Genomic DNA, 16564 nt, shown 5'->3' on the forward strand with positions numbered 1-16564 from the left:
ATGGTCTGATATCAGCATCGGAACTCTATCTCATCCACCTTCAAGTCACTTGAATCATCTTCTTAGCCTGTTGGATTACCTCAAGTTCGTTGTTGGTAAAAGTAAACACTTCACCATTTCTGGCACACAAGCTCAAGAGCTCCCGTTTGCAGCACCCTAAGCAACATTGCGCGCCTCAAGACAAGGAAGTGCAAGAAGAAGACCAATAGATGAAAGGCCCTCTCTTGCTATGCACAGAGGATAAGGAATTTCTTCAAAAAATATATGCTACAATCGGCCACATGCATCAATGTTCCCGTTTGCGAATTCTTAATTGCGAAAATTAAGGAATCGCAATTAAGAATTTGCAAACGGCTATGCATCAAGAAATCGCCATTTTATATAGGAATGAATGTGAAGGCATTCTAATTTTGCGATTCGCAATTAAGGAATCGCAAAATGAGAATGCAATTTCAAGGGTGCAGGGTGGGTCCAAAGGACCCCCCCCTGTACCCCTGAAATGTACTTTTAAGTACATTTTTCACAAATAAATTGCGATTTCTTAAATTGCGAAAAAAGCAAAAAGCTTAGGGGCACATGCATCAAGGGTTTTTGCATTCGCAAATGGTGCGAATCGCAAAATTAGGCCGATTGCGAATGCAAATCCCTTTTTTGGGATGCATTAAGCTTTTTGCTTTTTTCGCAATTTAAGAAATCGCAATTTATTTGCGATTTCTTAAATTGCGATTGCATTTAAGAAATCGCAATTTTGTGATTTCTTTAATGCAATGCATGATTTTTTTTAAATTGCGAAATCGCAAAAAGGTAGTGGTAAATTAACATGAAGTTAACCTTCATGGTAATTTGAGAAAACTTTCAAAAGTGGACAAAAGTGCATTTTTGAAAGTTTCATTTTACACACACACATGCATGTGTGTGTGAAGGATGTATGACGTTACAATGCATACTTTTACCACGCATACTTTTACAACGCGGTTTTTACCACGCATACCTTTACAACGCATAGCGCTTAGAGGTGCTGGATAGTGGTAAGTATAATTTTCTATTCCAACTCCAGTCCCCGTGGACACTAGGGAAGGTGTTGGATAGAAAATTAAACTTATTCCCTATCCTAGAGCGCCCCCCAGCGCAATGCGTTGTAATGGTTTGCGTTGTAATGCCAGCGTTGTAATGGTATTGTGTTTTAAAAAATGCGTGGTAAAGGTTGTTTACCGTGTGTGAAACATGTACTTAAAAGTAAATTTCAGGGGTGCAGGGGGGGGTCCTTTGGACCCCCCTGCACCCTTGAAATTTGATTCTCATTTTGCGATTCCTTAATTGCGAATCGCAAAATGAGAATGCCTTCACATTCATTCCTATGGGCCTTTAGGCCCATAGGAATCAATGGAAAGGGATTCCTTAATTGCGATTCGCAAATTGTGAATCTCAATTAAGGAAAATTAAGAAATCGCAAAAAAATTGCGATTTCTTGATGCATAGCCGTTTGCGAATTCTTAATTGCGATTCCTTAATTTTCGCAATTAAGAATTCGCAAACGGGAACATTGATGCATGTGGCCGTTAATGCATCCCAAAAAAGGGATTTGCATTCGCAAACAGCCGAATTTTGCGATTCGCACCGTTTGCGAATGCAAAAACCCTTGATGCATGTGCCCCAATGTCTTTTACACCTTCACATGTTAAAGAATACATTTAAGTGCTCTCCATTGAGAGAGAAACTATAAACATTTAAGTGAGATCTCAAGTGATTTAGCCTCTGTCAGTAAGCTTTGCAGGGCCATAGAGCATAGAGAGTGGCATGGCTAGGGTGTAGTGAGTGGAGGCACTAAATAAATCCTTAAGTGTTCCACCCATCCACATGAGAATGTAGCGAAGCATTACATGTAGTGCAGCAGTGCAGGACTCAGACATTCCACAGCTCTAACCTGGATCACATCCTTGGACCAAGGTTTTCCCCTTCCTGGGCAGGAATTAAGGTCCCTTTGGGTTCCTTGAATAGCCACATCTAAAGCCTTGGTGCATCTAAAGCCTCTTTTATCCATGGAGGTTAGTCATTGTTTGGCTGGCTGAGAAAAGAACCATAGGTGTTGCTGCCTAGACACCCAATTTCGGTGGTGGCAATCATGCAGACACACACAAACACACACACATGCTATCTCTCCAACACTCTCCCTTTTTATGCCCTTTCAGAAGTCATCTATGGATGGGTAGTACTTTGTGTAAAGTCACAGGTAATAGCCAATGACCCGCTGGTGTTTCAGCATGACAGGCCTTCAGTTGGGAACCCACGAGTTTTATTACTAACTCATGAAATTCCAAATCAATGTTTCCTGTTTGGGAGAGCTTGCGAAACACTGGACAATGAGGGCTGCAGATTTACTGGCCAGCAATGGACAGACCTGGCCACTGCTCCCCCATCTGAGCCTTTTCAGGGACCTGCATATATTTGGAAGCTCAGACTGTCTGAAGGCTTGGAGGTGGGGCATATTTTGTCTTGAGTTATCAGGCATTCATTCTTTTATTTAAGGTTCACTTTCTCTTGCCTCAAAATAAAGAGTAGTCCTTTTTCTAAGTCCAGCTTTGTTGTGGTCTCCATTATTGTTTCAGGTAATTACATTCCCCTGCCAGGCCTCGGATTGGGTACCAAGAGAATGAGACTGCAGTTTGCCTTTGGGTATGTCACCAATGTCGTGTCACCATTCCCCAGATTTGCAGCACCGTTGCCCTACACAAAGAGACGCAAGGCAACAAAAGCCCTTATGTCAGATTTACTATACCACGCAGAGCCACCTTACGTGACTCTGCGTGGCATAGTAAATTAGGAGAAACGCAAGGCAGTCCAAGTTGCTGCCTTGTATTACTCTGTGTGGGGAAAGCGTTCCATGGGTGGAGGGTAGGTGTTCTTACACATCCACCCATGGTTTTTGTCCCCTTACCAGACTTAGTAAGACAAGTAAACCTGGGAATTCGTCAAAAGGCTACGCCTTCTCAGGTGAGGCATAACGAAGAGAAATATGTTAATATCTCCTCATTATTTCCTCTTTCTACATGGGTTGCATTCTGCAGCACACTTAGAAAGAGGAAAATGTCTCCCTTCTCGCACAAATACAATCCTGGCTGTAGTGCAGGCACCCTTGCACCATGGTGCAAGCGTTTACGCTTGGCAGCCACAGGTACACCATTGCAGACAGAGAGCAGGAATGCGCCATATGTTAGTAATTATGGCTCATTGCTGCTCTCTCTGTTTGACACAGCAAAGCAAGTTGCCAAATGATAATAAATCTGGCATCGGGAGAATAGAGAATAGAAAAAACACAAAAGGTGACGGTTGAACTCTCTAACAACTAGCAATTAGGGGAGAGGATGTAGCCTTACGGCTAGAGCGGCTGACCTTGAAGCTGGGGTACCGGGTTCGAGTCTCGGCAAAGACACTCAACATCCTGTGATTCTGGGCAAACCACTTGATCCCCCCGTGCCTAACAAAAAAAATGAATGTGTCCATCTGTAACAAAACTGGTGCTCATGTAGAGCGCTCTGATATTCGATGTCTCGGGTCTAGTTCGTGCTATATATAACTCTAAAAAAATAAGTTAAAAAATCACTCTGGGTACATTTCAACCCATAATTTTTCACTAACTGTGCTATGCTCGGCAGAGTCTCACCTTATTCAAGTCACACCTAAGAATAGGCACATGACAAGATCCCCTCCCTTGTTTAACCTTTCAGAGTACAGCCCTCAATTTTAGGTCGAGCATTCGAGACTGCTTGTATATACCTTAGTATATACTTATATGTGTATGTACTTTGTGGGCTCTAGAGATCAGCCCTAGGACTTGTCTGATTCCGTTAAGGGACTTTTTTCTGTTTAACTGCCTCTACTTAACTGTTTTGACAGAAAACGACCAGTAGAGGTCAGTAAAATACCAGAATTGCTTTCTGCTGAGGGACTTTCCTTTTTTTATTTTTCTGGCAACTGCCTCTATTTAACTTTCTTGATAGAAAATGGCCAGCAGAGGTCAGTAAAATACCAGAGTCACTTTCGCATTCTCTAGATTCCAGTCCATAGAAATTGTCTTCCACGAGAACCCGTGGACAATAATATTTTTTTCAAATCTTGTATTTTCAGTGATATTACCACAGAAGGCCCCGGTTGTGTATCAAAAACAGAGATTTGGACCATACCATTTCCCGCTGAAAGGCAATATTTCTCTCCATGTGTTCCCACACCTGGCGTGTCACGCAGTTTGGTGCTTACTTTCCCTCCATGTTAAAGAATAGTAGATGTTTCAGCACCCAGGCTAATGTTCTGCATAGCTAAATACATATAAGATACTAAAGGCGAGACTTATTGTATTGCAAATGCTTGCTTTTAACAGGTCCACTGTGTCACTGAGAATAAGGTTGCTTGTGATGAAACACTAATAATTATTTTTGATATCCCAGTGCAGAGGAATCTTCCGTTGGTTTCATAACATTGAAAAGAACATTTTTTACAAACAACTGGGGTTTTATTAAATGAAGAACTATCAGAGGCATTCCATAATAGTGTCCATATTATCTGACCAACGTGATAACTTACAATCCATCCTCCTCCATCGGTGTCCATGTCGCAGAGCACAGGCATGGGTTTCCCATTATCGGGGTAGATGGTGTACCAGCCGCTCAGAATTGTCCCTCTTTCCAGCAGCTCCTTGCAGTTTCTTGCCCCTGTATCAGTGAAGAGAAGGTAAGACAAAATATCATAGAGGCAAGACACGTATAGGCCTCACGGAAAGTAAAATATCTTTGTATACAGGGAAGCAGCAAATTATCAGTCAACTCAAATTAAACCAGTCACAGCAGTCACTGAATGTGCTTTTAGAAGGAATGAAGGCAGTGCTGCAAAAGACCTACTATATTGATGTCTAACTTTTGATCTTATTGCAAGGACTGTAACTCTGGAATCTAACACAGGCCTTACGGTATCTAAAAATATGCTTCTTAAAGGGTACTAATATGCAACAAGGTGTTACTTATAAAACATAAAACAGGAGTGGTGAAAATGGCAGGTCTTAGTCTCATAAAAATAAATGGTAATTAATATACTGACCCCAGAAAGATAAATGTTTGAGCTGACTTTGCCAGGATTCTAGCTTACAAATATCTAACAGGGAGTGCTTAACGATACGCTGCATCTTGCCAACTTGCGAAATGTAGGAGTCCCCACATTCGTGTTTGACACGCAGGCATACCCAGGCCAGTCCTCGAGTACACAGGAGATGCCAATGTAGTCAGTTTGACAATGATGCCCTAAGAAAAATTAAAACCTGTCTGGACCAATAATCACTTAGCCCATGCAGTTTCAAAATGATCGTCCTCCAAACCACACATCAGACCACCGAGACACCGAGGACAATGCCTTCTTCAAGTCACTCATTTCTAAAAAAAGATAGAAAAAACACCAGGCTTCATACATTTGAAACCAGACCATATTAATCGCTAAGTTAGGAGTGAGTAATGTGTTTGAAAATAGTTTATTTTGTCTTTTCAAGGCCTTCTTGTTCCAATCCACTAAGAGGGGTGTCAAAATGTCCCCACCTAGGCATGGATTTGGCCAAAGTGCCTTTGTATTGTGCACCTTGAACATAACATATGGGGATGATTGAGCGTCATGATATTCTGAAATTTGTAGGGGTGCATCATAATCACTGGTAGTCCGCACCCACATGTTATCCTGGGTGGAATTAAGTATTAATCATTATAAAATGTGGCTGTAATAATGAACAATATATTTTTAATTTTAGAATTTAGTCCGTGTTAGTTGAAGGAATGAAGCGACATTTAAATGTAACTGCCTATTGCAAGTACTTCACAAAACAGTTTGTGTGTAAAGTAATGCATTTGATTTAAACGTGCACTATAAAAGTCTGCACGTGAAGAGATGACTAAATGTGCCTTAAGGTGAAGAAATGTATTGCTTATAAATGCAAAGTTTATTAATTCCATTTATGGTTAGATGTGTAAAGGCCTGAAATGAATATCCATATTTTGTCATGAAAGGCCTGTTCATGATTTCTTATGTTAGCTAAATCCAGTAGGCCTGAAATGTATTTTCCTTGGGAAGGCTCTCAGTTGAAGGAGGTCAGCAGGTTTGTACATGCAAGGTTTATACGTTCACGTGCTTTCCATTGCAGGTGCAAGGACATTTTCCTCGTGAGTTAGACTGATGCTCTTTGTTTTAGGAGTTAGGAATGGAGGAAACCCGTTACAATGTTTCATTGGAATTCTGATAATTGGGAGCTCGTTGGAGAAGCCTGAGACAAAAGGACAACTCAACCGTTCTTGGACGAAGCGCAAGTTTGTGAAAAATCTCCTGCAGAAGATGTCCAGCCAAAGGAGGTGTTTCAGGGCATGTTCTTTGAGTTGATCATTTTGTATTCGCGACAGTGCCCCGGGGAGAGAAGGGCAGATGAGAGCAGATTTGTCAGAGAGCCGTTTGGAGGTAAGAGAAGGGGTCGATTCTTAGAATGAGGACTTAGCTTTGGTTTCTGATCTGCATTAAAAAAAAAACCTTCCTGAAGTTCGATTGACTAGTGTATAGGATGGAATTTTAGTGTAAAGAAAGAGGGCTCCTGCTAACATAATGAAAGTTTCTTAAAGCAGGGCTATAGTAATAATTGTAAAAGGTTAAGGCAATCATTTTGATAATATATACAAAGATAAATGACAATCAATCAACAAAGACCAGAAGATTAATTGAGAGCAAAAAACAACTAGAATATTTATGAAAGTACAAAATATGTTTTATTAATATTCAATTCAATAATTAGAAAATTCAGTCATACAGACCAGTCATGTCTACAGTCACACTCTCATATTATCCACATTGACATTTAAAAGCAACATATAATGGAGAAACAATTGTACAAAAACTATTTGGATATTTGTTTTGATAGACAAGCAATGTAGCACTATAATGTTTCACTGTTGTATTCTACGCGCGTTTCGGCACAGGGGAAATGCCTTCATCAGGAAAAGCCACAATCAAGCAATGGTGATATCCTGTTTTCACGGGAGTGATTGCCCTGAACTATCTCTGAATAGTGTAGCATAGACTCTGCTTTGAGCTGCATGATTCATCACTTGATGTAAAGTTCATTGCATGAGGACATCTCAATGGTGAACAGTTCACGTATAAAATAGAGGTAGATGTAGTAATGATTTGAGGTAAGATCAAGACAATAATGAAGGATAATCGTATGTTCTTATGTGTGTCTGTATGAATAAAATCAACGCACAGATGTATGTTGATGAAAAGGAAGAAGCCAGAAACAATACGATAATCACAATTCAGCCGATGTGTATTATATATAGTAAATTTTAAAGTTGCAGCATGTGCGCCCGATTCGATGATCCTCCTCACGCTTTTGCAACTTTAAAATTTACTACAGATCATACACATCATGTTTATTTTCTACACTAATTTATGATAATATGGTTGTTCGTGGTACCAATGGTATCATCCCTGTTTTCACTGGTTCCTAGGACAGGTAACACATCAAACCCCAAAACGTGGAATTGGTACACTTAGCTGAGCACACACTTCGCTAGGATGGAAAATGGCTTTTGGAATTTGGCCTCCACGTCGACCCTTGTTTCCCACAAAGTAATTACCCTAGGTTTAAACTTTTTGCAATCCTGCTAAAGGTCAACAGAGGATACTGTACTCTTAACAAATAGTGCAAAAGGTATGCTCCAGCTTCAGCTGAGGGAGATACATTCCCATGTCGAGGCAAGTTTGCACTCAAATCATCTCCCACTATTAGAACAAGCATTTACAATGCAACGGTTTCGCCTTTGGAAAAGTTAGAGCTATTGGCATTGTAAATGACAACATTTTTATTTATGTGTTGGCTTTGAAAACATAAATAAATGGCATTGTCATTTACAAAGCCAATAGCCTAATCTCTCGCAAATGCGAGACCTATTGCATTTGCACCCACACACACACACACAAAACCGGGTCACAAGCAGGCAACAGAGGCACACACAAAAACGGGTCGCAAGCCGGCAACAGAGGCACACACAAAACTGGTGTATTTATTTTTTAAACACAAAAGACACCAAGGGTGAGAGCAGCAAAACACACATACACAGAGGGTGAGAGCAGCAAAAGACCAATACACACAGGGTGAGAGCAGCAAAATACACACACACAGGGTGAGAGCAGCAAAATACACACACACACGCACAGGGTGAGAGCAGCAAAAGTCACCCAGGGCGAGAGCAGGAAAAGACACCCAGGGTGAGAGGAGAAAAAGACACCCAGGGTGAGAGCAGCAAAACACATCCAGGGTGAGAGCAGCAAAACACATACACAGAGGGTGAGAGCAGCAAAAGACAAATACACACAGGGTGAGAACAGCAAAACACACACACATAAGGTGAGAACAGCAAAATACACACACACAGAGTGAGAGCAGCAAAATACACACACACAGGGTGAGAGCAGCTAAATACACACACACAGGGTGAGAGCAGCTAAATAAACAAACACACACACAGGGTGAGAGCAGCTAAAACACACACACAGGGTGAGAGCAGCTTAATAAACAAACACACACACAGGGTGAGAGCAGCAAAATACACACACACAGGGTGAGAGCAGCAAAATACACACAGGGTGAGAGCAGCAAAAGACACCCAGGGTGAGAGCAGCAAAAGACACCCAGGGTGAGAGCAGCAAAAGACACCCAGGGTGAGAGCAGCAAAGGGCACACACACACAGGGTGAAAGCAACAGAAAGCCACACGCACAAGGTGAGAGCAACAGAAGGCACACAAAGGGTGAGAGCAGCAAAAGACTCCCAGGGTGAGAGCAGCAAAATACACATACACAGAGGGTGAGAGCAGCAGAATACACACACACAGGGTGAGAACAGCAAAAGACACACACACACAGGGTGAGAACAGCAAAAGACACACACACAGGGTGAGAACAGCAAAATACACACACACACACACAGGGTGAGAACAGCAAAATACACACACACACAGGGTGAGAGCAGGAAAATACACACACAGGGTGAGAGCAGCAATATTCACACAGGGTGAGAGCAGCAATATACACACAGGGTGAGAGCAGCAAAAGACACCGAGGGTGAGAGCAACAGAAGGCACACACACAGGGTGAGAGCCACAGAAGGCACACAAAGGGTGAGAGCAACAGAAGGCACACACAGGGTGAGACGTGACGGTCAGTGCCCCCTGTCGCATTGGCCAACAGACAGGGTTAAGTAGAAAAACACCTATGCTTCTTCAACCTCTTCTTGTGCTTATCTGAGCATCCCGAAGATTTTGAATAGGACGAGGAGTGCGGGCTCTGCAACCATTCTCTGGACCCTCCTCTCGATTGAAAACGGGAGCGACGCAGAGCCAGCTTTTGGGACCGCTCCAGCAAAGCCTTTGGATTCATTGCCCGACACTCAGAGCACGACTTTATTTCATGGTCACGCTCCAAGCACCAGAGGCACATGAGGTGCTGATCTGTCACGGACATAATCCGATGACAGGATCCGGAGGACTTGCATCCAGTTCAACGCTGGGACATCTCGACACATCACGAATCCAAGACTCAGGAAAAAATGTAAACAAAAGTCAAAAAAGAGTAGCCAAAAGCAGCTGAGGAGTAGCTCTCTCCAGATCTGCGCTTAGGCTGTTGCGAGAAAAAAAAAGAACTTACGTCATTGCACCAGAGCGGCATCTATGTAGGTCCTGCAACGCCATTTCCAGCACGCATGATGCAGACAACGGGTGTGGAGCCGACCGACACCACGTACCGAAGCGCAGGGGTACTGCTAACGTAAAATCTACGGATCCAGACTGACACCTTGGGGAAATTCTAAGGTAAAGAATCTACACCTAGAAATCTCTATCAGATATCAGCTTGCATTACTGATAGTGGTCCCAGTGTAAAAATGTGTAAACGTTTAGAAAATGTAACATATTAACAGCTATTTATAATGCTCCCATAATGATCCCTGATTAAACCATAATTCAGGCAGAAGACTGAAGGCAAGAATTGTGAATGTCTACTTTCAAAATAAAATGTACACCAAAAAACATTCACATTGAAAAAAAAGTAACGCTAAACTATAGTGCAACGTTAGATACAAATCCAGAATACTGTTGAATAAATTTAATGACGAGGATTGAGTAAAAATATTTTTTAAAACACACAAATTTGAATGGAAAATAGAAGTAAATTCCAGGGTAAGAAGCAGCTTAGTGGTTTTGTTCGACATCAGTGTAAAATAAACATAGGACCGGTGAGCATGCCTACCACACAGGAAAAGAGAACGTGCAGTAAGGGGCATAGAACCGAAGTCAGTTCTGGCTCCGACACTGGGTAGTGTAGCACCTACAGCTGAGAAGAAGCAGCAAATACATGGTAGGATCTTCAGTTCTCACTCAACACGTAGCAAAAGTGAGGCAGTAAAGACTTGAACGTAATGATTGGGTGAAGCTCGGTCTGGGGGGTTACCCTGCTCTTTACGAGCCAAAAACGAGCCGAGATGTACATGAAGGACTGATACTAGCACACAACATGAGTGGGAGAATGAAAGGAGAGAGACTGGAGAGGAAGAAGCAGTGCACAGCAGAGGAAAAGACTGAGATAGTGAAGAGGAAGACAGAAAATGGCTAGAAAGAGGCAGAGGAGAGATATACGGGTGACACCGAGGTGTAGGACAGCCGATCAAGAAAGGGAAGGACATTTGGCAGGGGAGCGTGGAGAAACAGAAATGGAGAGAAAGAGCAGAGGGAGGACAGCCATGTCATTAAAGAGGGGAGAGATTGAGACAATCTTGTTTGAAATGCAAAAAGGCTGGGCTCAGTCAGTGACTGTGACAGCCTGCACTACCAGCATATCAGGGCCACCAGCACACCCTAGCATGCACTTATCCACCAATAGGTCGGTCTGTCTCTGCCTCCCTTCGCGTGAGCCCCTTCCACTCACCCTGGCCATATATAGCATGACGATAATTTGACTGGCTTGGCTCGTGTGTCTAAGAACCAAGCCAAGCACGCCCCCCTTCCCCTGACCCGGTCTATTTCGTTCTTTCTTACATTTTGTGACTTGTCCACATCTAACAGATAGGTACGATTTACTTCTAAGACTTTGCTATGTAAGTGCAAATGTTACTAGTATTATTGCTGATAACGATTGTCTTTATTCGTTTTAATTGGGTGATATTAAAGAGTTATATTTAAGAATAATCCTCACATTTATCTACTGGGTGCCTTCGTCGAAATAACAAAGGTTCTCATTTGCCTGACTTCGGATGCTAAGTTAAAGAGAGACAACACAAATCATAAAAGGAGAAGGCCTCAAGAATCAAACAGCCGTAAGACGTTAACTTTCATATATGGTGCAGCAAGTGGTGGGGGAAGCGGGGAAGCAGGTGGAGCAACACGGGGTAAACGGGCATCAACGTCTAATATCATATTTGTTGTCTGCTTTAAACTGCGGGTCCACTGTGAACGCCTTATGTTTATTAACTGCTCCACTGTGCCAGGCTTTTCTTTCAAAATGTTAAATGATGAAAACGGCGACGCGTGGAGTGCCCGAGGTTGGCCGAGCCGTGTCCCGCCAAGCAGCTCTGCTCAATTCTTCACCTGTTCATCCATAAAATCTTTGAGGTGGGTTGCTGCTTCAACCACCCCCACCCTACCCCCACACCACCCCCCACGCGGGCAGTGGGCCAGAAATTCAATCAGAAATTAATTGAAAGACTTCCCATCATTCCGCACCCCTCAGAGCGCCGAGACTGCTCTCCGCGTGACATCTAGAGGGCCTTTCAATTCCCTGCATCGCAATTGGCAGAGCGGCGTCCTGCTCTCCGTGCCTCCCCTCCGCGGCTCCCCCAGAGAGCGCCGCGGATATTGCCGAGACCTCACGGGGGGAGAGAGGGGCACGGATGAAGCCGTTCCGACACTCGAGCGCCGGCCACACGCGCAGAAACTTAACCCTCCACAGACATGTGCAATTGTGGGAAGACAGCCAGAACTTTAATCACATTTCTCTTCGAGTACAGCCAGGGATTTGGAAAATGCTGTTATTCCAAGAGATGACCCAAACGCGCTGATTAATCAAAGCCATTGCCGGGCCCAAGAGCAACCTGCAGGCTTTAATAACAAGCACTTGCACCCCCGAAAATGACAGACGTTTTCGGTAAGGCAGATTCTTTACTCTCCCGCTCACTCCCCACAGAAACAAGCACTCGCACCCCCAAAAATGACAGGCATTTCTCTGAGCCATTTCCCCTGATTACGCTGCTCCCCGTGCCTCACTGGAAAGGGTTTTGTACCGCACCGTGCTCTACAATGTTTGCACACGGACAGCGGGAGGGGGGGGCGGGCGGGCACACGGACAGCGGGAGGGGGGCGGGCACACGGACAGCGGGAGGGGGGGCGGGCGGCTACACGGACAGCGGGAGGGGGGGCAGATAGGCACATGGACAGCGGGAGGGAGGGTGGTCAGAAAACAGCCAGCGGGACAGGGAACAAGACGAACAATGAACACAAACCGGTGTAAAAAAAAAAAAAGTCCACGCCCACACTGCCCATGTCTTCATGACGTTGCAGAGAGGGAAAGAATTGTCGGGAACACCCACCAATCGCCTCGGGAAATGACGGACAGTTCTCTCTTCCAATGGCTAGCCTCCATTTATGGAGCTAGCCAATGGAAGAGAGAGGCTGAACTAAAGCACACAGTGTAAGACATGAGATTTCGCCCTTGGCGGAGCAACTGCTACGCAGTTGCAACGCCAGGGCGAAACCTAAAAACTGGCATCCGGCTCTTTAGTACCCATCCTTTCACCCATGTCATCTTCAATTCACCTCTTTCTTGATTGTGTCACAACACAACTAGAAAGCATTTAAAATCCCTTAGTTGCACTATTCCTCCCCATCATTTTGCAGCATTTTATAACTCAGCGAGCGTCCTTGCAATACCAAACTCCCACGATTAGCCATTGCCATTTTAAAATATTTTTCATACATTGAACTTATCCATTCTCCAGGACAAAAATCTGAAATTTGCACCCTCTTTACACCATCATACCTTGTTGTCACATTCAACTGTTTCCCATCCACTCTGCTGGCAACAGATGCCATCAACTCACTGTCTTCTCTTGGGCATCTCTCTTCACAATACACCACAGCTACAATCTAGGCACTGTGGGAGGCTTATTTACAAGCCCCTTGCGACGCCAGTGCATCAGATTTTCCCATATGAAAAGTGACACACCGGCGGTGCAAGGGACTTGTAAATAAGCCCCTTGGTCTATTCATTTAACTAATTTGGGCTGAGCCCAATTCAGAGTCTGGGAGGCAAATGCCACAGTTTACTGCCCTTTGCCTGCTCTTTGGGACAACACTTCCCCGACTCTTTACACGCTGCCATCTACATTTCAAATACTTATTTTAGGTATATCTTGTGATCCACCTCATTCCTAAAAAAGAACCAGATGTTATCCTGGAAACATTACATATAATTTTCTAAGCCCTTCGAAATGTGAATCATTGCTCTGAAAAACCCCTGCAGCATCAAGAAAGCTGCAAGTGAACATGATTCAAGGAAGAGTACAATTTGCTTGTATGATGAGTGAAGATCAAGAGAAGAGAAAACTTTAGCACCTTCTAATGTAGCGACCGTTTTGTCAATATAAGGGGATGACAAGTAATAATATAAGAATATTAGAGTTTAAATGTTTAGGTCTACAGACAATCTTATTTTGTATTTGGCTTTTCTGGCCAGAAAAACAGGAGACTAAAATTCACAGGATTCGATTACTTGTTCCGGCTTGGATGAATTCTTTTAGCATTATTTTCAGTTCATCTCACACATTCAAGGGAACTCCCTTAACTTTGTTTAACCAGTATCACATTATCTTTAAGGTAACTTTGTGGAAAAAAGCCTGCCTTCAACTTACTGAACTCACAGGAAAACGCCTCTAAGATCTTACCCTATATTAATGTCCCACAATCTGAATCCTTAATCACTAACACCTGTTACTTCATTTGGGACAGTTCCCAACTTCCAAAGATCCTTCTAGGCAAGAACATTCACAGCAACATAAATCTTTATCTCTGCAGAGGGCCCTTTGAAATACTATTCTTCTGTACAAACCCAAGGATATCAATACTGCTTCAATCAAATTTTTCTGCCAATATGTTGGAGGGTTCTAAACGTTCCGGAGATAGTAAACCTAAAAAGTGTTCTAAAAAATTAATCAGTGAGAATAGTCCCAGTAAAATCTGAATCAGTCATCACAGGTTACGTCTTCCACATTAATGTGGCATAACACTTTGAAGGGGGTGGGGGTTCATGCTTTACAGGTCGCCTCTGGTCCTTCTGGTTGCAAATTTGAGTTCAAGTGTTTATAGTGTTCACAGCCCATTCAGTCCACCCAGAAAAACATTCAATAATTAGAAAAAAGAAGCTGCCATTTTCACAAAATTTCATTTTTATCTCTGAGGTTCTGTAATTTGTGTGCATTCTTTTCACTTGCAACTTACATTAAGTGTAGCTTCACAGAAAACCAGAAGGAATTATATAATACAGCCATGTGAAAGCAGCTAATTCTTGGTAAAGATTGAAAATTATCTTTGTGCCTTAGTCCAGATAGGATGATGTAGTTCTGCAAGTTCAATAGTTTAAATATGTGCTTTTACTAGACCCAGGATTAATTCCTTACCAAGGGCACCTGCCCAAAAAATGCCTTTCAAGGGCTGTCTTAAACCAGTGGAGTACAAGGCCACTAGTGTAGCAGATATGCAGAGATACCAGCAAAATGGACTGCCGTCCATCACAGAGCAGATGGATTAATGGAATTCCACCATCTACAACGTTGTCACCACACACACCAGCTCCCTTCAGGCCTCAGTAAGTTCCATCTGTGCTTCCTTAGTACACTCTTATACAGGATTTGATGTCCAACATCAGGCTCAAGCTCTAAGCCTTGATTGAACACCAATAGTGTGGATGGCAAAGATAGCTGTGGTGGCTCAGGTGACTTGCACTTCATGAAGCATCGCAGCGTGGCTCCAACCAGAAGACGATCCAAGAGCTGCTTTTTATGCGCAATGAGGATCTAAATTAGAATAGCGTTTAAGTATAGATAGCCCTCCATATAAAGCAAGGGAAATTCAAAAAGAGGGCCCTGAGTGCAAGCTGCACCAGTTCAAGGGTAGCTCCAGGTGTGTAGCTATCAATAGTGCATCAGGTGCAGTGGGGCCCATTGCCTCCAAATTATGACAGTTTTTTTTACTATCAATCAAACAGAAGATAGGCCCATTTTTGGAACTTGTATTAGGGGCAACAGCTTAATTGCTACATCACTGGGCAGCTCATACCACTGACCATGCACTCCAGCTGCTCTCATCTCCTACTGTCTTTTCTTGTAAGCAAACAAAAACACTTCCATGGTGTGGGGGGATCACTGACATAATATCGACGTCACAAATATCGAGATACACAAATATCGAGTGAAAAATATCGAGTGACAAAATATTGACTCCCTATCTACAAACAGGTAAGTACCAAAATATCGACTCCAAAATATCTACTTACAAAAGTATAGACTGTCAAAATATCGATTTTTTTAAATGTCTTAAAATTAAGTTAAAACTAATATAGTAATATATATATTTAATATAAACTTAGAAATTATTATTTTAAAAATGTAATTTTAATAAATAATTTCTATAATTAAAAAAATTATATCACCAAAAATAATACATATATATATATATATATATATATATATATATATATATATATATATATATATATAAAACATATTATTAAATAAACATATATAACATTTTTAGCGTAGCATAGAAAATGGTTAAAATTTATTGTAACAACTATAGTGAGTTCAACATTAGCAAAAGTGTTGGATAGCGTAGAGGTAAAATTTACTATTCCCACTCCAGTGGCTGCAACAGTAGGGAAAGCGCTGGATAGCGTAGGGGTTAAAATTACTATTCCCACTCCAGGGATGTATGACGTTACAACGCATACTTTTACAACACCTACCATTACATCAAAACTTTTACAACACAAAAACTTTTACAACTTATACATTTACAACGCAAGATTTTACAACGCATATACCTTTACAACGCATACCATTACAACATAAGTATTGGTAAGTATATAATATTATTTTTAATATAAATTAATTTAAAATATTATAATATAATTTAATTTTATTTAATTGTATTTAATTAATGTAATTTAAATGTAATTTTAATTTATTTTTACAAAGTACCCCTGTACCCCAAAAACCCTAAACTGACCCTGAACCCTAAAAATACCCCTTTACCCAAAAACTGAAAACTGACCCTGAACCCTACAAATACCCCTTTACCCAAAAACTGAAAACTGACCCTGAACCCTAAAAATACCCCTTTACCCCAGAAACTGAAAACTGACCCTGAACCCTAAAAATACCCCTTTACCCAAAAACTGAAAACTGACCATGAACCCTAAATATACCCCTTTACCCCAAAAACAGAAAA

General features: G+C 42.2%; 1 protein-coding gene across 1 annotated transcript in view; it reads right to left on the bottom strand.

The window, feature by feature from the left end:
• The window catches only part of LOC144752427 (ficolin-1-A-like), a 154274-nt gene that overhangs the window by 126137 nt on the left and 11573 nt on the right, over nt 1-16564 (bottom strand). The window contains 1 exon segment of the mRNA XM_078640357.1: nt 4579-4706. Coding sequence (XP_078496483.1) covers nt 4579-4706 — 128 coding nt within the window.

Source organism: Lissotriton helveticus, chromosome 5_1 (assembly GCF_964261635.1).
Source record: "Lissotriton helveticus chromosome 5_1, aLisHel1.1, whole genome shotgun sequence".
NCBI lineage: Eukaryota > Metazoa > Chordata > Amphibia > Caudata > Salamandridae > Lissotriton > Lissotriton helveticus.